Here is a 23,133-nt window from a genome sequence, read left to right on the forward strand (position 1 = left end):
CACGCTAGCTTTTCACTCCAATACATTATATCCAGCTGTTTAGTCAATCATGTTTGACACTTCGATATTTCGGTCAAATGGTCAATTGTATTTGTAGAAGACCTTTTTTACATGTCCTGTCACTCTGTTCTGAACTCCTTTCAAACCTTGGATGCATTATAAAAGCTTTTAAACTCTCTTTTATTCAAGTTGTTACATTATTTGTATGAAGCTTTTATCCCCAGTGATTTGACAGGGAATTCAGATAGCTGATGTAGGATGCCTAAACAACTTAGCCAGCCAACACACTATCTGACATCTCGACGTCTCTGTCTCCCTCCGGTCCCTCAGCTCTGTTCGGTACCCTAGGTGTGCTATGTTTCCTGGCAGCCATGAGACACCATCACCTGACGGAGCACATCGCCAACCACAAGGAGAGCTTCTTCCTCCTCACCGTCCTGGACGACCGCCTAGATTGGTCCTTCTGGCTGGGCGTGGCCAGCGTGGCCACGCACGTGGCGGTCTGCGGCGTGGTCGCCATGAGCCGGATCAAGCTTCCCAAAGCGCAGAAGAAGAAACCCGAGCAGCCGGTGATCTCGGCCCTGGATCTGCTCTACTGACATGTAGCTGAGGAGCAGGCCCTTAGCGACAGGACAAAACCAGGGGTCAGGGGTCATCGTCCTTGTGGACTAAATAGACTGACACTGCATGACATCTTCCTTGATGTGTTGTTGTTACTTTTTAAATGTTACTTCCTGAACTGTCTACCAATGAATGATTACAGAGGGGTATAAAAAATGTATGTAAGCATGCTATGACCTATGTCATATGTTACAACAGACAACCTTATGACTGTGTATAAAATCACGGAACGGAGTCGTCAAATTTGGACACTTTTTTTCTTATTTGTCCGTATAATGTAAATATTTGTATTTCTTATGTAGAGAAAGGAAATTATAATTTTGAACTGCATGCTCGTTTTATCGCATTCATGACAAACGAGACCTTTCCTAAGCACAAATTAATACTTTTAATGTAATGTTTAATTTTAAGTGCTTGTTATGCAATGCAAAATATGTATGTCATTTTATTTTTAAAAAATGCCAATTGCAACATTTTTGTTGCATGGCCATTTGTTAAACGTTTTTTACCACAGTGGTAAGCTTTACATTTTTTACTAAAAGTGTGTTGTGATATAAAACTATGGGCCTGAAGAATATTCCTTATTTAAATATCTTCTTGCATGTATACTTTTATTGCCAATCATCTAGACTGTGCTGTTCATTCGGTGAAATGCAATAGTTAATAAACAATACGATATCGTTTTCTTGTGTGATATTTCTTACTTATTTCACTCAATACCAACTGTGGACCGCAGATGGCGCTCGATTTAATTTTGTTTGGTCCCTTTTTGTTGACGTATGAAACGCGACAGGCTGAGGCAATCAATGGATAACCCCTAAACCAGACATTTCACATGTAGACGACCTGTGTCTGCATTACAATTAAATCCCTTACGCACATATGTGTAACAGATGACAATGTTTACGTTAAAAAGAGCTTTGCTGACAGCAGCGAGAATAAAACAATGTCGATTCTTTTCTGCATCACAGAACAACTGGAATAACAGAAAAGTAAGTAACAGAAACTCTTAAAAGCATGAAGACAGTTAGGCCTACTTTATTGCAGATGTGATCATTCTTAAATTAGGCAAGCTTGTAAAAGAATGGCACAAAATGTGCCAGACATGTGTGTTTCTGCTGTGTTTTAAGTTGTAACACATCTATTTAATGTTTATTTACCAGGGCCTGGTACTGGGAGTGTACGAGAAAGAGGGAGAAACTGACAGTTTTGATCTGACAACTGCAGCTAGAAGCCTGGACGATGCTGTGTCTGGCAAGCTCTCAGAATTGCTAAAAATGTAAGTAAGCCTACTTCTGGTAGAATTTACAGTGTAGCTCTACTGTACTGGACTGACCAATTTAAGGATATTTATGACAACGTCATTCCTGATTTTGTCATCAACAGCTCTGGCCCAGCACTGAAAAAAGGCAAAAACAGAATATTTTATGGGCTCCATGAGGTACGAAGCCGAAAACCGTGAAACTGAAAAAGAATAAATGTTATAGCACAGCTAATCTAGGTTTTATAATGAACATATTTTTGTCTTCAGGATTTCCCATGTGTGGCAGTAGTTGGTCTTGGCAAAAATAATGCAGGTGTGTGTGGGTCGGAGAACTGGGACACCGGCAAGGAAAACATCAGAGCAGCATTATCAGGTAAACACAAACACCTTGAACCTTCCATTTTATAATCCTTGTTTTGATATTCGATTTAAATTGTGGAAGGCCCATCATATGTTTATTTCGTCTGAATATTCATATACTCTGTTTACCTTTGAATATTGTTGAAATAATCTGTGTTGCTGATGTTGTATGTTTTATAATAAACCTAGTTATATTTTAACCAATTGTATTTATATTTTAATATATTTATTCTGATGTGTTGCACATCTTAATTCATGAACATAGTTGAATTATGAGTTATGTCTCAAGACTTTCTTCTGCCATAAGGACCACCTTGTGTTCCACTGCTAATTTCAAACCTCAATACAAAAGTTTTGAGTTGCATGGTATGTGTCTGCCTGGGTCAGCTGGCTGCAGACTGCTCCAGGACCTGGAGGTGAGCCACGTGGAGGTGGATGCGTGTGGAGATGCCCAGGCAGCAGCAGAAGGTGCCGTGCTTGGTCTGTTTCAATACGACCTACTGAAAACCAAGAAGAAGACCAAAGTCACCACACAGCTACATGGAAGGTATGCTAATCAGCTTCTCTTTTTGGCCAAGTTAATTTATTTCGGAAAACATAAACTTATTTTGCGCATTGTATCTATGTGTTTTTGCTAGTGATGATGTGGCAGGTTGGGAGAAAGGGATTCTGTATGGTGAAGGCCAGAATCTAGCCCGCCTCCTTATGGAGGGTCCAGCCAATCTCATCACGCCCACCGCCTTCGCCGACACAATTGAAGAGAAACTTGCACCATACAGTGAACGAGTTACTGTTCACAAGCGGTATGTGCAAAGTTGTATTGACGTGTGTGCATGTCTCATCCCCATGTCACATCATGGTTTCATTGAATTACATCATGGTTGCAATAAGTCTTCGTTGCACTTTTTATGGGTGCAGTGTCATATTAAAGGAAAATGTATCAATCCTAATTCGTTCTCCAGGTCTCAAGGTTGGATAGAGGAGCAGCAGATGGGGGCATTCCTCAGTGTTTCTAAAGGCTCCGAGGAGCCCCCTGTCTTCCTGGAGCTTCATTACAATGGGAGCCCCGATAAAACTCAAGCCCCACTGCTTTTGGTTGGCAAAGGAATTACCTTTGACAGGTAAGCAGCTTTGAGGGGCAGAAAAATGCAGTTAGATTGAATTGTCGTTGTCTATGAAGTGTGTATATATACAGTATTCTTATCCCTGGCTTTGTCATCCGTCCATAGTGGAGGTATTTCCCTCAAGCCGCCGTCTGGGATGGATGCAATGAGGGCTGACATGGGGGGAGCGGCCACAGTGTGCGCCGCTCTGGTCACGGCGGTAGCCCTCAAACTTCCCATCAACATCATAGGTAAACCTGTTGGATCAAACATGGAGGACCCTGGGGATGTTTCAATTAGCCCTGTCGTTTTGTGTCTTCTACTCCTATAACATTTTTTTCTGTGTTTATTTGTTTTAGGCCTGGCTCCCTTGTGTGAGAACATGCCCAGCGGAAAGGCCAGCAAACCAGGAGATGTCGTCACGGCCAAGAATGGAAAGACCATCCAGGTGGGTGGCCTGCTGAAGGGCGAATGGTGGACAGTATCGGATTGAATCACTCTTCCAAAATCACTCTTCCTGCTTTCTTACGGGGCCAAAGTGGGGGCAATAAGTCTTCACACTGAGCTGTAAAGACACTTATTTAAATAATTAAAATTACAATTAGGGCATTTAGCAGTTAGGGTTAAGTTTCTTGCTCAGGGACACATCAACACTCAGCTAGGAGGAGCTGGGAATCGAACTAGCAACCTTTCGGTTACAAGACAACAGCTCTACCTCCTGAGCTAAGCTGGCTGCTTCATTTACGTGTTGTAGTTATGTTCATCTTTGAACCCTTGTCAGTGAATGGCAAGTTATCCGGGCAAGTCTTGATTAAAAAAGGGACACCATAGCATGGGGGGAGAGGGGGGGGGAAATGTCTGGAAACACTATTTCTCGAAACACTCCAAACCCACAGCTTGAACTCGCAGCACATGAATGAAAACACAAAACGCCTTTTCCTGTCTTTGTCCCCGAGTAAGGGTTGTGACAGGATGTAGAGCTCTGAGCCAATGAAAGACAAACAAAAAACAGCTACACCAATTCTAATGTGTGTGTGTGTATGACCCTCAATTTGTTTGAATGTGGTTCATCTTCTTCCACTGCCAGGTTGACAACACAGACGCAGAGGGCAGGCTGGTCCTGGCTGATGCTCTCTGTTATGCACACACATTCAGCCCCAGAGCCATTGTCAACGCAGCTACCCTAACAGGTAAAAACTGCTAAAGAATGAATGCCTCCAAAAGCTTTGGTGTAGAAAGATGTGTTGAAAAATGTATAAAGCGCAGGAAAATAATTACCTATTAATAAGGTACTGATGAAATAGTAAGGTAAAGGTGAATGGGGGATAGTTATCAAAGTGCTTTAAAATGCTTTGACATTGTAGAAAATCTTCGAAAATTATAGGACATTAATTAACGCTGGTACAAAATGGCCACAATATGAGGGTTATGATGGGGAATGAGGTCTTATGCTAAGATGAAGGTACTATTCAGAACAAATGAAGCACTGACGGCATCTCTCTCCCAGGGGCCATGGACGTAGCACTGGGCTCAGCAGCGACTGGCGTATTCAGTAACTCTGACTGGCTTTGGGAGCGGCTACACCAGGTATTACTGCTGCTACCCTGCAGTGAAGGGTTTATCATAATGGTGACGTGATACATGGACCAGATAAACATATACTGCACACTATGAGCATATACAGATTAAGACAGGATTAGATGTAAAGAGGAAAATAACGCAATCTCAAAAAAAAAAGAAATGGTAAAGAATTTTTTTAGTACAGTGTAATTATCACCCTGCATGTCATACACATTAACTCAAAGACCATATTTATTGGATTTAGGTTTACGCAAACACGTACACAAACTACATTACCCAGGCTCCATTCTAGTCTGTTATGGTATGGAGACTGACATGGGAATCTGTGTGTGTGTGTGTGTGTGTGTGTGTGTGTGTGTGTGTGTGTGTGTGTGTGTGTGTGTGTGTGTGTGTGTGTGTGTGTGTGTGTGTGTGTGTGTGTGTGTGTGTGTGTGTGTGTGTGTGTGTGTGTGTAGGCCAGCGTGGTGACAGGGGACAGAGTGTGGCGGATGCCCTTGTTCCAACACTACACGCGACAGGTGACTGACAGCCAGCTGGCCGACCTCAACAACGTCGGCAGCAGCCGGTACGTATCTGCTGATGGCCAGGTCAACATGACCTCATGGCTCCTACTGCATGACGAATACAATGGCCTAGAGGACTTTCCACTGTCTACTGTTGTTGTTGTTGTTGTTGTACCGTGTGTGTGTTTGCGTGGTTGGGTCTCACAGTTCTGGCGGTGCGTGCACGGCAGCGGCCTTCCTGAGGGAGTTTGTCACGGCCCCCCACTGGGCACATCTGGACATCGCCGGAGTGATGGGTAACAAGGACGAGGTTCCCTACCTGAGGAAGGGCATGTCTGGGCGGCCAACTCGCACGCTGGTGGAGTTTGCTGCAAGACTGGCACAGGAAGTGTGAAGAAAGACACTCTCAGGAAATTCTGATGAGATATGAGGATGTACGTGCCATCAATACAGAAGATGACAGAAGCAAGAGAAGCTTTGTTATGGTTTTTACAATTGTATAAAATCGGATCCAGATATATTCTTCAACTTTGTAATCAATATTCCATCTTCATTGCTTATTTCAGCTATCCATACCGTACGGGCCATACAATTGCTTTTTTACATAATTTCCACATTTTACAATTTGGAAATTATGTGGAAAGGTGGATTGCTTGATCCTACGGTGCAATTTGATCACGTTGTAACATTGTAAAATCTTCCTGTAGTATCACAACATTGTATTCTATATGTATTTCAATAAAATGTACATGTATTTCTTTGTTCTGGATCATTTGTCAGTCACCTGTCAGTAAGCGTAACGGGGAGCGTGTGCGCATGTGCAAACCGGAAATTCAGAGACGGACCGAGATGGCTTCGTCCATGGGGGGAATGTTTCCTGGCCAACAGCCGCCCGGGACTCATCCTGTCGGGGTTCCTGGTGGACCGGGTCAGCCCGGTTTACTGCCTGGCGGTTCTGCTAACAGAGCCCAGGGAAACAACACTTTGGTGGACGATTTGGAGGCTTCCTTTGAGGTAGGAGGTGACCATCATGCTAATGTTGCTACCAGCTAATCCCTTCCTTTGTCTAACGTTATGCAATTTAATTGCGGATACCAAAGTCGTATAAATAAAATATTTGACACATGTACCCGTAATTGCTTGCATAACGACTTTCTAGCTATAAGATAAACTATTGTCTACATTAAAAGAAGGGTCTGAGCCTAGCCAGATGCTCAACCCATCGTGTCATTGATATTAAACTTTATCCTCACACTGTTTCTTACTTTCTTACTTACAGGCTTGTTTTGCTTCCTTGGTAAGCCAAGACTACGTAAACGGAACAGACCAAGAGGAAATCAGAACTGGTAAGAAAACGATTGTTACTTTCAGTGGGTTAAAACGAGCTCTCCATGGGCATATTCGTACAAATGTAGCTTGTTTGATGTAAACGTTGTAACGTTACTGTTTACCAACGTGTCCCTGTGTCTGTTTGTCAAAGGGGTGGACCAGTGCATCCAGAAGTTCCTGGACGTGGCTAGACAGACAGAATGTTTTTTCTTGCAGAAAAGGCTTCAGCTGTCTGTACAGAAGCCAGAACAAGTTGTCAAAGAGGTAACATCCATAACCGCTTCCGTAGTTGGGTCTACAAAGGTCTGCTTACTAAATGGTAGACATCGTGAAGACATGAACCTCACTTTTAGTGGTTAGTTGCATATAAAATACATTATTTCCAAAAAATTACAAGATTGTTTAGTTTAAGTGAGTTCAACTTGATTCTCAATTTCTTATGTAGTGCCAAATTGAGCTGTGCTCACATTTAATCGTTCTATCTTTTCCTGTGTATTCTATGCACCATTCCACCAATGTGTTTTCACCACATTCGTCCACTTCTTCCCTGGTAGGACGTCTCTGAGCTCAAAAACGAGCTCTTGAGGAAGGAGTCGCTGGTCCAGAAGCACCAGTCCAAGCTCCACCACTGGCAGCAGGTGCTAGAGGATGTGAGTGTCCAACATCGCAAGCCCACAGACCTTCCTCCTCCTGGGCCACTGGCGTTCCTGGAGCAGGCCTCTGCCAGCCTCCCTCCAGCCCCGCTCAAGCCAAACTGACACTTACACAGATGTAGTTGTATATGCTTATTTTGCAGTCCACATTGTGTAAACCTATGATGGAATTAGAGAATGTGTGGGATTATTGCTCTTTTGACGTCATCCAATAACATTTTTTTCTAAAATTGTGAAGTATTTTTTTATTTGTAAATATTGTATGTGACCATTTCTTGAGGGTGACATGAAAAATAAAAGATATTTTTTATGTTAATGACGGCCTCATCGTGCATCGGCTATTTCTGCGTTGTGTAGTTTTCAATGAGTCGAGAGACCACTGCTGCTTTGCCAGCAGTGGTCTCTCGACCCTTTATTCTTGAGTCTTTATTCTGTGCGGGAACACAATACTATACGAAATTCAACAGTGCTTTCCGTCTCACACACTGCTCTCTCCAGCAGGGCAATTTTCCGAAAGGAGAGGATGGCGTGAAGTTACCAGGAAGTGACTTCACACAACCCAACGTATTGAAATAAAAGTTTTCAAAACAAATATACATTCATACATAAAGTGCATAAAGGAAAAATAATAAATTAAAGGAATATAAGGATTATTGTCGAAATATGACATAACTAATACACCGGTTACATTAAGCTTATTCCTTCCTTTGCTCAACAATTATTTACACAATCAACCATTTCAGACAAGTCTTGATCTCCAAATAAATGCAATTTAATGAATGGCAGTTTAAACATCAGTTTAGTTGCATGGTAATACAGAATGTATTATCTACTTCAGCTGGGGTTATAGATTCAACTTGAATGCTTTGTTTTTCATGAGCTGAAGCTTCATAACTTCACATAATTTACATTGAAATCTAACATAATGTAATAAACATCCGTCGGCGTGTGTAATAATGAATGGTTCCCGGGCGCTGCAGTGAGTATCGACCCAGTGCCCAGCCAGTCTTCCACAGCTAGAGGGAGACAGTCTTTTCCTCTCCCCCAGATCAGCCACTCAGAGGAACGTCTTTGCCGAGTAGTCCTTGTTCGTAGGGTTTAATCAGTAAAAGGAAAATAACAGGTAGCGCCATCCGCCGCTTTATTTCCCCGTGGCCAAATTTGCATCTGAAGGATAACAATCCCACCGCTTCATATGTGACTATCTGCGCCTTTCGACAGACAGAAAAAAACAGACAACACCCGAGTTTAGCTACAATGTGTGACTGAGTATCACCGCAAGCCAGCGAACTCGTGTGACACACCATCGAGAGGCAGCTGTTATGGGCTGAAGCCCGACTCAACAACTAAATCAATCGAGGTCGGGATTGGGTACACGCATCCTTAATAACGTCAACATTGTGGATATGGAATGGTGCATGCCAGTGCCCCAAGTTTACAGCCTCTGAAGAGCAGCGAGATCATGGAAATTCATCCTCTGTAAGTCACAAGAGTGTTGACGTTTCATAGTCGCTGGCTGAGTGACGATGCCGCATTGATAGAGCAGCTGGGCTGTACAATTGTTTATGAGCATGACCATTAAGTGCCCCCTGGACACGCCAAATGCCTAGTAGTTTGTGTTGTAGATCGTTGTGGGTTGTGTATATTATGTAGGCTACCTACGAGTGATTGTATGTGTTTGTATTCATTTCCGCAATTGTGTTGCCCAACCGGCCTGAATATAATTTGTAGGTGGACAGAAAGTGGAGTAGTCACTTATGTAGAGGTGAATACTGTACAGGGGTATGACAATATTTCGTTGCCGAGCTCAGGGGTTTATTTAATGAGTTATTTAGTGTGTGCCAGAGCGGGGCCAGAGAATGCTTTGTGGTGGATTGTTTTGTGATTTGTCTTTGTGTATGCTGTCCCTGTTAGGGGTAGTAGACTTTGTCCACATCCTTTGGACAAAGAGGATGGCATAGAGAAGCAAGGTCCTGTCACTCTCAACCCCAGGCACATGCGAAAGGCCTTCAAAGTTATGAATGAGCTACGCAGGTATACCATTGTTTAATACCCCAAACAGCGATTGTATCTAACTAACCAACGATTGCAAAACTTTTGTGTTCCGATTTTTCATTGAATACTTTTGTGCCTTCCCGACGCTAGTCAGAGCCTGCTGTGCGATGTGACCATAGTAGCGGAGGACGTAGAGATCACTGCTCACAGGGTGGTCCTCGCTGCCGGGAGCCCCTACTTCCATGCTATGTTCACAGGTATGACAACAACCACCTGAATTCTAACCTTCATTTTGCGCTCTACACCTGTGATTCATGTTGTCGGAATCACAGCTGCTGCCTGTGATCTGTGATTCCCCTGTTTACGATTCCTTTATAAATTCCCCCGGATTAGGCCAAAGCACATTCTCTTGACGTGTGTGTCTGCAGGGGAAATGGCAGAGAGCAGGGCGAAGCGGGTGAGGATAAAAGAGATGGGGGGCTGGACACTTGGCCTGCTCATCGACTACATCTACACCGCGGAGATACAGGTCACGGAGGAGAATGTACAGGTGCGCACATGCAGCCTCCGCAGTGATTGCGTAAGGCCTACCTTTCAGTCCCATACAGAACTCACCTGGATGTGATTGTGGAAAAAGGATGTGTCACGTCATCTGAAAGAATTATTCTTGAATGTTTATTCAAATGTGCCAGGGATAAAACTAGCATGCTACACCTGTTTGCATCCCTGACATGTGCATACAAGCAAATGTCAGAAAAAAAAAAAAAAAGGTGTCCCATTTTGGACTACTTTCACAGGTAATATTTCCTGTTGCATTCCACTATACATGTTTACAAATGAATAAAAACCTTAAAGAAAAAAGAGTAACATTTCGGAACGAAACGTGATTACACATGCATTGTAGTTGAATGACGGACAACGCATAAAATCACAGTGTTAGGATTACCCTAGCTTCCAACAAGTCTCCAGAGTTTTGACACCTCATCAAGAACGCATTGTTTGTCCCATGCTTTTGACTGTTGCCAAAATGATCCCATCTGGGATTGATTAAGTACATGCTCATCTTATCAGCGGTCAACAATGGACCACTTTGGTTCAGACACCCCTGTTGTTTCACTCACCACCCACATCACTCGGTACTCCAGTTTTAATCCTATACTGCCACCAAACTCAAACATTTAGCTTCATGCAGGAAACCGTCTAGGTGTTCCTTTAATGACGTGTGTCTGTCTGTCTGTCTGCACGTACGGATGGGACCCCAGGCCCTGCTTCCCGCCGCGGGCCTGCTGCAGCTGAGCGAGGTGAAGAAGGCCTGCTGTGACTTCCTGAGCTCCCAGCTCCACCCCTCCAACTGTTTGGGGATCCGGGCCTTCGCCGACCTGCACGCCTGCTGCCAGCTCCTCACGCAGGCCAACAGTTACGCAGGTGAGGTGTGGGCGCCGTGGAGAGGCTGCCATGCGTTGGACCGAGTAGGGCAGGGTCGTTGGTTAGGTTTTAGACTCCAAGTTGAAAGGTAAAAGAGGTCACCTGTAAGGTAAAACTGGTTTTGGATAAAAGCGTCTGCTAAAAGAAAATGACTCAATGGTATTACTTAGGCTGAGGAATATATAAACAGGGTTGCAAGTCAAGGGAGAGGGAGAGGGAGATGAGGTGGAGTGACGTAGGAGATAACAAGAGTTTCTGGTTTCTGTGGACAGAGCAACACTTCCCCGAGGTGGTGGCCAGTGAAGAATTCCTGAACCTGGGCATGGAACAGGTGTCCAGCCTCATCGCCAGCGACAAGCTCACCATTCCTACTGAGGAGAAGGTAGGAGCAGGACACATCCCAGCGCATGCAAGCCTTTACAAGATCGTATAGGAATTATATGAATACAGGAATTAAATAAGGTGGCACTTGATTGACCCCTGACCCGATAATCAGGTGCCCTAGCAGGAGGTACAGGAAAATAAAAATAAATGGAATGATAAGCTATTCTTCATAAGCAAAATAAATAATAAACACATGCAAAAATAATTATTACCGTCTACAATAACATTATTGACCGTAGAGAAAAAAAATAGGAAACGGGTTTTGTGAATGGAACTCAAATCAGTGACTGCTTTAAAGTGTGTTTTATTTGCATGGTTGTTTCAGGTCTTTGAAGCGGTGATTGCTTGGGTCAATCATGATAAAGATGTTCGTCAGGAACACCTGGCTCAACTCATGGAGCACGTGCGCCTGCCGCTACTCTCCAGAGAATATCTGGTGCAGGTCAGTGTGTGTGGGCGTTGTAGTAGTGTTGTAGTAAAGACACTTCTTTGACGGTTGTTACCTTATTGCTGATCTTCCTACATTGCAAACTCCATGCATGCCATTTGCTGGCGATTTGCTGGCGAGTTGTAGTTCTGTCAATGTAACATACACGCTTATATTGATGTTCAATATGATCATTAATTCGCGTTTTGTATCTCAATTTTTTTTTCAGAAAGTACTTTCTGTAGTCTTTACTTCTTTCTGTAGTTTGTGTATATGCAACTTTATCAGTTGTATTTATGTTTCAATGGTTTTGAATCAAAATGCTCTCTTTAATGGCGGTGTACATTCTCTCCTTACTTTTACCTATGCTAGAGGGTGGAGGAGGAGTCTCTGGTGAAGAACAGCAGTGCGTGTAAAGACTATCTGATCGAGGCCATGAAGTACCACCTGCTGCCGGCTGATCAGAGGGCCCTGATGAAGACCGCACGGACACAAATGAGGACCCCAGCCTGCTGCCCTAAGGTATGCCTGCAATAAAACCAGGCAATTATTTGCAGGGCTATTTGTTTTCCGGTTAAATCATTAAAATCAGCCTTCGTCTCTCTGTGTATTCATGGTGTATACATGTTTCTATTGGTTCTAGGTGATGGTGGTGGTGGGGGGCCAGGCTCCCAAGGCTATCCGGAGCGTTGAATGCTATGACTTTGAGGAGCAGCGGTGGTACCAGGTGGCTGAACTCCCAACCAGGAGGTGCAGAGCAGGTAAGACAGCCAACGACACCACGTGGTTCAACCAATGAATCAGTGAACCAATGAGCTTCACCTTCAGGGTTACTTGACCTAGAGGGGTTGCATTCACTTTTCACACTTCGTTTATTTTTTCACCTGTTGATTTAGACACCTGCATCACAAACTGCTGCTTATAGATTCTTGTTCTTTATACACGTGCATAAAAAGAGAATCCACGTCTTGCAGGGCTGCTCGATTATGGAAAATAAATCATAATCATGTTTATTTTGGTCAATATTGAAATCACGATTCTTCAAACTATAATTTTTTAGTGTGAAAACATGACGCATTTTTGCAGCATTTCTCTCCAAAAAAACACTTTGTAACTGAGAACTTTGTAATTTCCCCTTAAAAAAAATACACAAAATGTTCACATTGAAAGTAATGTCCAAATATGTATCCAGCAACATTTAATGAATAAAATAAATATACTTAAAACAATAATAACCTTTCAACTCGATTTATATTTGTTTTTTTTATAATTTGACGCAAAAATCGTGATTCCAATTTGATTAATCACACAGCTTTAACATCTGTCTACAAACGGTTTGAATCTTGTTGATGAGTTGTGCAGTTCTTGTGCGTGACGTTGCACGTCTCCCTCCCCCCTCAGGCGTGGTGTACGTGGGCGGCTGCGTGTACGCGGTGGGGGGCTTCAACGGCTCTTTGCGCGTGCGGACGGTGGACTGCTACGACCCGGCGGCGGATCGCTGGACCTGCGTGAGCAGCATGCAGGACCGCCGCTCCACGCTGGGCGCCGCCGTGCTCAGCGGGCTGCTCTACGCCGTCGGGGGCTTCGACGGCAGCACCGGTAAGGCTAGCCCTAGCCCCTGGATGTCCACAACGGGGCTTTTGTCACCGTTACCGTGGAAACTTAAAATTGCATGGCAGCGGTTAGTGAGTTGATTCACCCCTATGATCTGTAACGGATGAACCGGCCTTACCCCTTACCCCTCAACTGGCTCACGGAATGCTATTGCTTTTTCCTTCGCGGCTTCATCATCAATGTGATGCATAAGTTAACCGTTCAACTCTTAACCATCCAAATGTATTATTCTATACATGTTTGAAATTTTCTGAAAGGAAATGCTTCCAACGCCTCGGGTGGTCCTCACACACTAAGCCCATTATTCCTCGTGCAGTTTCGAGATCCTCACATGCCTGTGTTGTCCGCAGGGCTGTCCACCGTGGAGGCGTACAACTCCAAGACGGACGAGTGGTTCCACGTCTTGCCCATGAGCACACGGAGGAGCAGTGTCGGCGTGGGCGTCGTCAACGGTGATTACATGACCATTTTTTTTTTTTTATAGCTTGGAAATAAGTAGGTCAAAGAACCGCCCTGTTTGTTCTTTTTCTAACTTCGCTCGGTGTTTCACTATGGGAATCGCCTAGGCGTGACCTACTACTGGAAGCTCCAATTGCACCACGTCTGTCCTTGACAGACAGGTCGGACTGTGCCACAGGGTCCCGCCCCCTGCACTTATACAGTCGACCCGCCCTCCTCAAATCATTCTCGCTTTCTTCCCGTGAGAAAGCTACTCAAGCTCCCTCAGCTTATCTAGGTTAGCTTTAAACTGCTTAACAGTTCACAGACGGGCCGTCAAGGATTCCGTCGTCGAACGCAGTCGTAGGCTTTTAACCTGGTTCGGCTGAGTAATAACTTCGTAAGAAGCTATCTGTTACTACACCCGCTGGGCAGTGTCCGCATAAAGGCGAGCTGCTTCTCCGGTTACCCTGTATTTGTTTACAGGTGTCACTGGTTTACGGTGTAGTTTATCGGCTAACGCGTCAAGGCGAGCTTACCGCGGCACAGTACACATTAGCTTGTTGGCTGAGCCAAAACACCCGGAGTATAACGAACGCATCACGGCGAGTGAACTCTGCGGTATGCCTTCGCCCGCCACCCCCGCCAAAGGGTCGGAGCCGAAAGCTAGGGAGGCTGTATCCCGCCTGTGCCCCGCGTCATGTGGGGCCTCCATATCAGGCCGGGACCCCCACCCCATGTGCATAGCGTGCATGGGCATTAAACACGCTCAAGCTTCGCTAGCGGACCCGCATTCATGCGCTCACTGCACGTCGATGCCGGAGAAAATTCTGGAAAGGAGGCTAAGGGTGACGGTGGCTACCAACCAGGATCCCTGCCTGGCGGGTGCCCCCGCTATAGCCTCAACGAGCACCCATCAGTCCCACGCGACAACGAGCTGGGCGGACATGATGGAGGCGGCATCCCCGCTCGTGCCCCCGCTATTCGATGATTTACTTCTCGAGGCGGAACCGGGCACTGAGGACGCAGAGGGCGACGACGACGCCAACTTTGACCTCCTCGACATGGACGGAATTGAGGAGGAGGAGGACGACTCCACTTTTCCGGTCCAACTGTCTAGACCCCCTAGCGCCTCTGACGCTGTACAACCGGCAGACGGTAACCTGTACGAGGTGTGCAAACGGGCCGCTGCAAAACTGGGCATTCAATGGCCTGCAGCCCCGGATGCTGAAGGGGCAGAGAGAGACCTATACGACGGCAAGAGGCTCCCACCAGCCCAGCCGCCTTCTAAGCAGCTCTTACCAGCAGTTCCCATCTGCATGAAGGAAATGAGCCGCTACTGGTCCAGCCCATTTAAGAGCAAGCTTCCCACCAAGGGCTGCTCAAAGCTGGAGATCCACGGGATGGGTGAGCTGGGGCTGGCCGAACCCCCAGCTGTGGAGCCTTCAGTGGCTTACCACCTCCACCCAAACCGTCGCTCTCTCTCCGCCTCTTCAGGCATCTCCCTGCCTGGTAAGATGGACCGCCTCACCGCTTCCACTTACCAGAGGATGTATAAATATGCAGCGCAGTCGGTATGCTCGCTCAATGCCATGACACTACTGTCTGCATATCAGGCTGAAATCCTAGAGGAAATGGGTCGCCAGCTAGACTCTGGGTCACCCAACCCTGCCCTCTGGGATGAAATTTGCAACGTCAATGACCTGGTCCTACGCTCCTCACGGGGCGCAGTTCAGGGCTGTGGCCGAGTCATGGGACTCGCAGTCTCGGGTGAGAGAGCGTTATGGCTCAGTCTCTCCGGACTGAGTGACGCGCAGAAAGCCGAGGTCATGGATGCTGCATATGACCCAACCAAGGGTCTGTTTGGTCCAGCGCTGGAAAAGATGAGAGAGACCAGCACTCTCAGGAAACAGGAAGGAGAGGCCTTCGATCTCTGCCTTCCCCGAAAACAGGCTCCCCGCCCACCCCAGCCAGCGAGGTCAGGCTTTGCGGCCGCCGCAGCGGCAGCAAGGGGAAAACAAGGGGGAACCAGGCCTCAGAAAGCCTACAGACCAGCCCACGCAGCTGGCCCACAGGCCGACCAACAGCCTAGGTCAGAGAACCCAAGGCCATGGGGCAAACACTCCTTCGCTGCTGCGGCAGCCAGGAACCGCTCTCCCCACCCCGGGGATGGGAAGAAGAAGCGTGCGACCTAGCACTCCCAGCTTCTCTCTCTCCCCCTCCCATGAAGAAAAGAAAGCTTGGGGGGGTAGAGCAAAGCCCAGAGGGTTCAAGTTCTCCAGGGGCCCTTTCTCAGTCTCTCTCGCCTCACGTTCAGGGCGAACTGAGACAGGGGCAACGATTGACACAGTGCCACCAAGCATTTTCCCAGTGTCGCAAGTTATTTTCCCTCGTTTTAAAGGTGAACACAATAAACCCTGCATTTTCGCAACCAGGCCCAGAGCCAAGGGTGAAATGCACAAAACAAAACAAAATAAAACAATATCTTGGTCCCTACATTCCCATGGGGGGAGCTCACGCTTCTCCTGTGAGGGCAGACCTCTCCCCTTACGTCCCGAGGGTGACGTCGTTGGGGCGCGATCACATGAGCCCGCTCGCTGCGCGAGTGGAACAGTGGCGCGCATGCGCAGTTCACCCGTGGATCCTGTCTACGGTTTCCCAGGGTTACAGACTGCAGTTTGCTATGAAACCACCCAGATTCAACGGCGTGTTGGTTTCTATGGCCAGTGGGGATTCGGCACGAATCCTAGAGGACGAAATATCGTCCCTGCTTCGAAAACAAGCGATCAGGGCTGTCCCGAACGAGCAAGCCCAACAGGGTTTTTACTCCCGTTATTTTCTCATTCCGAAGAGAGGGAGCTCGTCCCTTCGCCCCATATTAGATCTCCGTGTGTTAAACAGACACCTGCGCAAATACACGTTCAGGATGTTAACACACAAAGTGCTCTGTCGTTCAATCCGTCCAGGGGATTGGTTTGTAACGATCGATCTGTCAGACGCATATTTTCACATTGCCATCTATCCCGCACACCGGAAATTTCTCCGGTTCGCTTTTCAGAACAGGGCTTACGAATACCAAGTGGTCCCGTTCGGGCTATCGTTGGCCCCGAGAGTGTTCAGCAGGTGTGTGGAGGCAGCATTGTCACCGCTAAGAAACAGCGGCATCAGAATATTCTCTTATCTGGACGATTATCTGATATGTTCCAGTTCACGCGAACAGGCACTCAGAGATTCTACTACGGTGCTAAATCATCTGAGGACTCTGGGATTCAGCATAAATTGGGAAAAGAGCCGTGTGGACCCCGCACAATGTGCGGAATATTTGGGTCTCCACATAGACTCTCTCTCTTATCGCGTCACACTATCAGAGCGGAGACTAACGTCTCTCACGCAGTGTCTCTCCCTCTTCAGGCGGGGAGAGACCGTATCGTTCAGGTTATGCCTACGCCTGCTTGGCCTTATGGCTTCGGTGATATCAGTAGTGCATTTGGGTCTTCTGATGATGAGAGATTTTCAGCGCTGGGTCGCAGCACTACGTCTGTGCTCCCGTCGCCACCTGAATCGCAAGGTGAAAGTAACACCAGCGTGTGTTACCGCTCTCCGCCCGTGGTCGGTGCGCACGGTTCTGACAGCGGGCGTCCCGCTGGGGGCGGTGTCGTCCAGGGTAACCATGACAACGGACGCGTCCTTGTCAGGGTGGGGTGCGACAATGATGGGCAGAGCAGTGAACGGCACCTGGAGTCGCGATCTAGCTCAGGCTCACATAAACCTCCTAGAACTTTGGGCAGTGTTCCTTGCTCTAAAACACTTCCTGCAATTTATCCACGGCCGCCATGTCTTGGTAAAGACAGACAATTCCACTGTTGTGGCATACGTCAACCGGCAGGGCGGCACTCGCTCACTGAAACTACACGAGTTAGCTCGAGAAATGATCTTGTGGAGCAGCACCAGACTCCTGTCCCTTCGGGCGACGCATGTACCGGGGGTCCTGAACAGAGGAGCAGATCTTATGTCCAGAGGAAACCCCCTGTACGGGGAATGGACTCTTCATCCACAGGTTGTGGGACAAATATGGCGGAGATACGGCTTGGCAGCCGTAGATCTCTTCGCCTCGCTGGAAAACACGCAGTGCCCGTTGTTTTTCTCCCTGTCAGATGTAAGGGCTCCCCTAGGGGTAGATGCGCTGGCCCATCCGTGGCCAAACGTGCTGCTATATGCCTTCCCCCCTCTCAGCCTGATCTCCCCCACCCTAGCCAGGGTGAGAGAACAGAGTCTGTCGTTAATCCTGATAGCGCCGCGGTGGCCATCCAAACATTGGGTGGCAGAAATAGTGCAACTCCTGGCGGGCGACCCATGGCCCCTTCCCCTGCGCAGGGATCTCCTCTCCCAAGCGGGCGGGGAGATTTACCATCCGCACCCGGACCGCGTAGCGCTCTGGGCTTGGCCCGTGAGAGGTGGAACTTGAATGCGGCAGGCCTGCCTGCACAGGTTGTTGACACCATTCAGAATGCAAGGGCCCTTTCCACTCGCCGGCTCTACAGTGGCAAGTGGCGGGTTTTTGAGGACTGGTGCGACTCGAGGCACGCCATTCCATATCAGTGTTCCGTGGTGGACCTACTGTGTTTCCTACAGGGATTATTGGAAAAGGGTAAGGCCTTTTCCACGATTAAAGTGTACTTGGCAGCCATCTCAGCTTGTCATGTTGGCTTTGGGGATAAGCCTGCAGGGCAGCATCCCTTGGTTTGTCGCTTCATGAAGGGGGCGCGTCGCAAGCTCCCAGTTTCCAGGCCCCTGGTCCCTTTGTGGGATTTATCGGTGGTGCTGGATGCCCTGTCTCATCACCCTTTTGAGCCGTTGGAGGCGGTGGGGATGAAGTTTGTGTCGCTGAAGGTGGTGTTGCTCTTAGCTTTAACCACAGCTAAGCGTGTGAGTGATTTACAGGCATTGTCTATCCGTCCTTCATGCTTGCAGTTTGCTCCGGGGATCTCCAAGGTCTGTCTGCGGCCCAATCCTGCTTTTGTGCCTAAGGTGGTTGAGTCGACCTATAAGTGTCTCACGGTGGAACTGTCGGCGTTTCACCCGCCTCCGTTCTCCTCTGCGGAGGAGCAGAGACTCAATACATTATGCCCGGTACGGGCCCTACATGTATATGTGAGTCGGTCAGCTGCTTTTCGGAAAGGGGATCAGCTGTTCGTGTCTTGGGCCACTCCCCATAGAGGCAAGCCTTTGTCCCGCCAGAGGCTATCCCACTGGATTGTGGAGGCTATATCTCTTGCTTATGAAAGTAAGGGCTTGCAGCCCCCCCATGGCTTGAGGGCCCACTCCACAAGGGGTATGGCTACTTCATGGGCCTTATTCAGGGGAGTGTCGGTGCATGACATTTGTGCTGCGGCGAGCTGGGCTACGCCTCACACCTTTGTTAGGTTTTATAGGCTGGATGTCTCAGGGCCTTCTGTTTCTCAAGCCGTGCTGGAGACGATCTCACCAGACTCAAAGTGATGTTTGCTGCCTGGCTGAATTTGCATAGCTTCGGGAGACATATGCAATACGGGAGTGGTCTATATCTCCCATAGTGAAACACCGAGCGAAGTTAGAAAAAGAACTTTGGGTTACTTAACGTAATCCCTGGTTCTTTGATAACAGAGTGAGGTGTTTCACCAACACGTCCCTCCTTGCATTTACACGGAAAGAAACCGGTATAGAATGATTTGAGGAGGGCGGGTCGACTGTATAAGTGCAGGGGGCGGGACCCTGTGGCACAGTCCGACCTGTCTGTCAAGGACAGACGTGGTGCAATTGGAGCTTCCAGTAGTAGGTCACGCCTAGGCGATTCCCATAGTGAAACACCTCACTCTGTTATCAAAGAACCAGGGATTACGTTAAGTAACCCAAAGTTTTGTGTCACTTACTCCAGGGGAATGGGATCGGTTCTGGGTTCGTACCCCATTGTCAACAGTGTAAGCCCTTACCCAACCTCGTACCTGCTTCTTAGCGAAGTCGTCGGTTTGTGTTTGGTTTCAATGCGTTAACGGGCTAACCTTTTTGTGTTGAATGTGATTGTTTCCCGCAGGGATTCTGTATGCAGTGGGAGGGTATGACGGGGCCACCAGACAGTGTCTGAGTACAGTAGAGGCCTACAATCCAAACAGCAACACATGGAGCTACATCTCTGAGATGGGCACCCGGCGGAGTGGCGCAGGTACGCGTGTGCTTATATCTCTACCTGTTAAAGGTGACGTATTATACCACCAGGTGTGGGATTACCCCTTACGAGCCGTTTTGAAGGACATGCCCTTAAGTGGGCATGTCCACCTATCCAGCACACATCTAGGTGACCACACCCACAAGTGGGCGTGGTCACCACAGACACGCCCATATGATGTCAAAAGAGGCAGATTTTCCAAACGCCTTGCAACGGCTATTCAAACTCACACCTGGTGGTATAATCTGTCACCTTTTAATAAAGTATCACAGTAGCAAAGTGAAATGGTCGTCAGAGTACACCTTTTGTGCAAGTTGTGATAAAATAAAAAAAGGATGTTTGCTAGATATAATATTTTGACGTTGTTGTATGGGTGAAACACAGCTAACGCACTAGTCCATTTGAACCTGCAACGAAAAGGTGTGTTTCGTTTTCCATGAGATGATGTAAAAGAAGTGCTCTCTGATCCCTCCAGGCGTCGGCGTGTTGAAGGGGCTGCTGTACGCGGTGGGGGGTCACGACGGCCCGCTGGTGAGGAAGAGCTGCGAGGTGTTCGACCCGGCCACCAACGGCTGGCGCCAGGTGGCCGACATGAACATGTGCCGCCGCAACGCAGGTGAGAGCGGCTGCGACGGCGAGTGGAAGAATAAAGGACACGCCAACAATGAACAGCCTTCCTTGATCTAGGAGGAAAATCCTAAGTGTGTTTGTGTGTGTGTGTGTGTCCAGGCGTGTGTATGGTGAACAACCTACTGTACGTGGTGGGCGGAGATGACGGCAGCTGTAACCTTGCGTCCGTGGAGTTCTACAACCCTGCCTCCGACAAGTGGACTCTACTGGCGGCCTGCATGAGCACCGGACGCAGCTATGCAGGTTTGTGTGTGTAAACATCCCGCCTGTTGTCACGGCCATTGTTAAAGCACTTTTTTTTTAACTGCTGAGGCAGCGTTTGTGTTTGTGTTTGACAATGGGATGGAATTATTCTTTTTTTTTTTTTTTTTTTTTTTTACATTTCGCTCATAGGGAAATTTTTTTCCCAACTTTTGGGAATACATTTATGAGAATACTTTGCATGCTTTAAACCTGCGCTAGATAACTTTTCGACTGACGGCATTCATTCCATAGTTCTTAAATATCTGAACTCAAAATTGCGGAACAAAACTAGTTTTAATGAGGTCCACTGTGGGAATATCCTCGGAAACTGATAGCTCGAACTGCAACTACAACTCAAGCCACTAGACGCCGCCAAAAACGTACATGGCGCAGGCTGATGTACGACCAGTTTATCCCCTAAATGCATGTTATTGTTTCCTAGGAGTGACGGTGATCGACAAGCCCTTATGACTGCCTCAGGGGCCATCTTGTTGATTTTGAGCAGTCGTCTGCTGAACACCCATCTTGGATCCGTCTTCGACGCCAGAGCTTGGACCTGAGGCTGCCTCAACGGGCCCTGCCAGAAAATGAGCAAATGAAGATGATGATGAAGCGGATGAAGGATGATGAAGCTGATGAGGATGATCATAAAGATGAAGATTAATGCACTTAAGAAACGGGGGAGGAACTCAACAACTGGGAGATGTTAAAACCGTGTTTTTAATCCTCTCGTGGCTAAACAAGCGACAGCGAACTGGAGTCAAACCAGTTTTAAGAACCACTACAACCGCAATGGCGTTGGATTGCTACTGAAGAAGAGCTGTTGTAACTATAACATTAAGGGTCTTCTCTTTTTTTTTGTTTTCGTCTTATCGTTGCTGAAACGGCAGGAAGTTCACTAATTAGGTATTTTCCTTTTGAGAATAGAACAGTGAGGGGAGCATTATGAATGGAACGCGTTTAACTTTTTTTTATCATGCCAAGAAATGTATGGTTAAGTTTGTATAGTGACTAAATGGGTGCTCAACGTGTAAGCATGTGTGCGCGTGCTTGCATGTGTGTGTGTGTGTGTGTGTGTGTGTGTGTGTGTGTGTGTGTGTGTGTGTGTGTGTGTGTGTGTGTGTGTGTGTGTGTGTGTGTGTGTGTGTGTGTGTGTGTGTGTGTGTGTGTGTGTGCGCGCCCTTCGCTTGCGCATGTGAGCATGTACCGTATGTGTGTGCGCCGCTCATCACAGCCGTGCACCTGCAAGTCTCGCGCGTGGCGACGCCTGGTCGACGCACGGGGTCGCGACCTCTGCACTCTGAGCTCCGACCTTTTACAGTGTTCTCGTATGTGGCTGTCCCTAAAGTGGCTGAATGTGTTTTTTTATTACACCTTGAGTTACCCAAACCCTCCTAGCGTCCTATGTTGTTGTTGCTCCCAGTGTGCTATTATGGGCCCAAGTGCCAAACGGGGACTTATTGAGTTTACCTGCCAAGGATCTAGGGGATGTTTACTTGATGGTAGCCGGTGTCACTAGCACACCAGTCTGCATGATTCCAGCACAGCCTGTGGAAAGTGATTGTAAAAGAGACATTGTATGCTTTCTTTGGGGTCGGGCGGGGGGGGGATGGTATGTTTGGGGAAATAAAAGGCTTTTATTGCGATATCTGTATGGAAACACAGTATGTTCGTGGGACCGAAGAAAAGACGGAGGGAGAGACTGTTGACGAGCGTTTCCAACAGTTTATTTATTTATTAGTGTTTTACTGTCACTTGGCAGAACTCTCCGTTGTGGTTCTGACCACTGATCACAGCAAGTTAAATATGGGCTGAACTCGATGCATGGTCCTGACCTTTAACCTCTCAAACCCACCCGGTGAACTCCCCCCCCCCCCCCACCAACTTCTCTCACCATCCCCTATCCCCTCTGTTATAGCAAGCCTATTAACTACTGCACACCCTGACTCGACATGAATGTGCCAACTTTAATATTGCTCTTTATTTCTGTCGTTCTTTATTATTCTCTTTCTCTACTACTCACAACATCGTCTTCTCTCCCTCTCTCTCTCTCTCTCTCTCTCTCTCTCTCTCTTTTCTGGAAAGTGACCAAACAACTTGATTTTTCAGTTTTTTGCTCTAATATTTAAAGTTGCTACGATGTTGATTAATATCGCTGTCTCTTGTCAGAGGAATGTTATGTAGGCTGATGATCTTTGAAATGTTTCACAACATGTTTTATATTATCATTAATAAATATGCTTCTTGTATTTAAACTTGTGTAAGTATGCCTCTTTAAATTTTGCAAAAATATTAAAACGTTTTAACATAAGGAGTTGTTATCATTACTGTAATTGATGGTGTACTATCGTTGGAAAATAA

At 47.1% G+C, this 23,133-nt stretch overlaps 4 protein-coding genes across 4 annotated transcripts in view; all 4 read left to right on the top strand.

Annotated features, from left to right (window-relative positions):
- clrn2 (clarin 2) overlaps positions 1-599 on the top strand; it is a 1,958-nt gene extending 1,359 nt beyond the window's left edge. Inside the window, exon 3 of the mRNA XM_056584530.1 lies at positions 331-599. Within this exon, the coding sequence (XP_056440505.1) occupies positions 331-599 (269 nt within the window). The remainder of the gene's footprint in view (positions 1-330) is intronic.
- A 754-nt stretch (positions 600-1,353) lies between these two features.
- Positions 1,354-6,186, top strand: lap3 (leucine aminopeptidase 3). The gene is made up of 13 exons (XM_056587050.1): positions 1,354-1,613; positions 1,785-1,900; positions 2,008-2,062; positions 2,153-2,258; positions 2,633-2,792; positions 2,884-3,048; positions 3,208-3,366; positions 3,475-3,599; positions 3,708-3,796; positions 4,436-4,538; positions 4,856-4,935; positions 5,385-5,494; positions 5,640-6,186. Exons 1-13 carry the CDS (start codon positions 1,515-1,517, stop codon positions 5,824-5,826), a joined length of 1,554 nt encoding a protein of 517 aa, XP_056443025.1. The 5' UTR covers positions 1,354-1,514; the 3' UTR covers positions 5,827-6,186.
- A 33-nt stretch (positions 6,187-6,219) lies between these two features.
- On the top strand, positions 6,220-7,723 carry med28 (mediator complex subunit 28). Its single transcript, XM_056587051.1, has 4 exons — positions 6,220-6,446; positions 6,712-6,778; positions 6,913-7,025; positions 7,316-7,723. Exons 1-4 carry the CDS (start codon positions 6,249-6,251, stop codon positions 7,517-7,519), a joined length of 582 nt encoding a protein of 193 aa, XP_056443026.1. The 5' UTR covers positions 6,220-6,248; the 3' UTR covers positions 7,520-7,723.
- A 631-nt stretch (positions 7,724-8,354) lies between these two features.
- On the top strand, positions 8,355-23,037 carry klhl2 (kelch-like family member 2). Its single transcript, XM_056586390.1, has 15 exons — positions 8,355-8,893; positions 9,329-9,448; positions 9,560-9,666; positions 9,838-9,959; positions 10,672-10,834; positions 11,107-11,216; positions 11,544-11,660; positions 12,018-12,167; positions 12,289-12,406; positions 13,047-13,244; positions 13,610-13,711; positions 19,768-19,896; positions 20,375-20,515; positions 20,629-20,772; positions 21,215-23,037. The coding sequence occupies exons 1-15, from the start codon at positions 8,826-8,828 to the stop codon at positions 21,241-21,243; spliced, it is 1,818 nt and encodes a 605-aa protein (XP_056442365.1). The 5' UTR covers positions 8,355-8,825; the 3' UTR covers positions 21,244-23,037.
- Positions 23,038-23,133: the final 96 nt, after the last annotated feature.

The sequence above is a fragment of the Gadus chalcogrammus genome, chromosome 3 (assembly GCF_026213295.1).
Source record: "Gadus chalcogrammus isolate NIFS_2021 chromosome 3, NIFS_Gcha_1.0, whole genome shotgun sequence".
NCBI lineage: Eukaryota > Metazoa > Chordata > Actinopteri > Gadiformes > Gadidae > Gadus > Gadus chalcogrammus.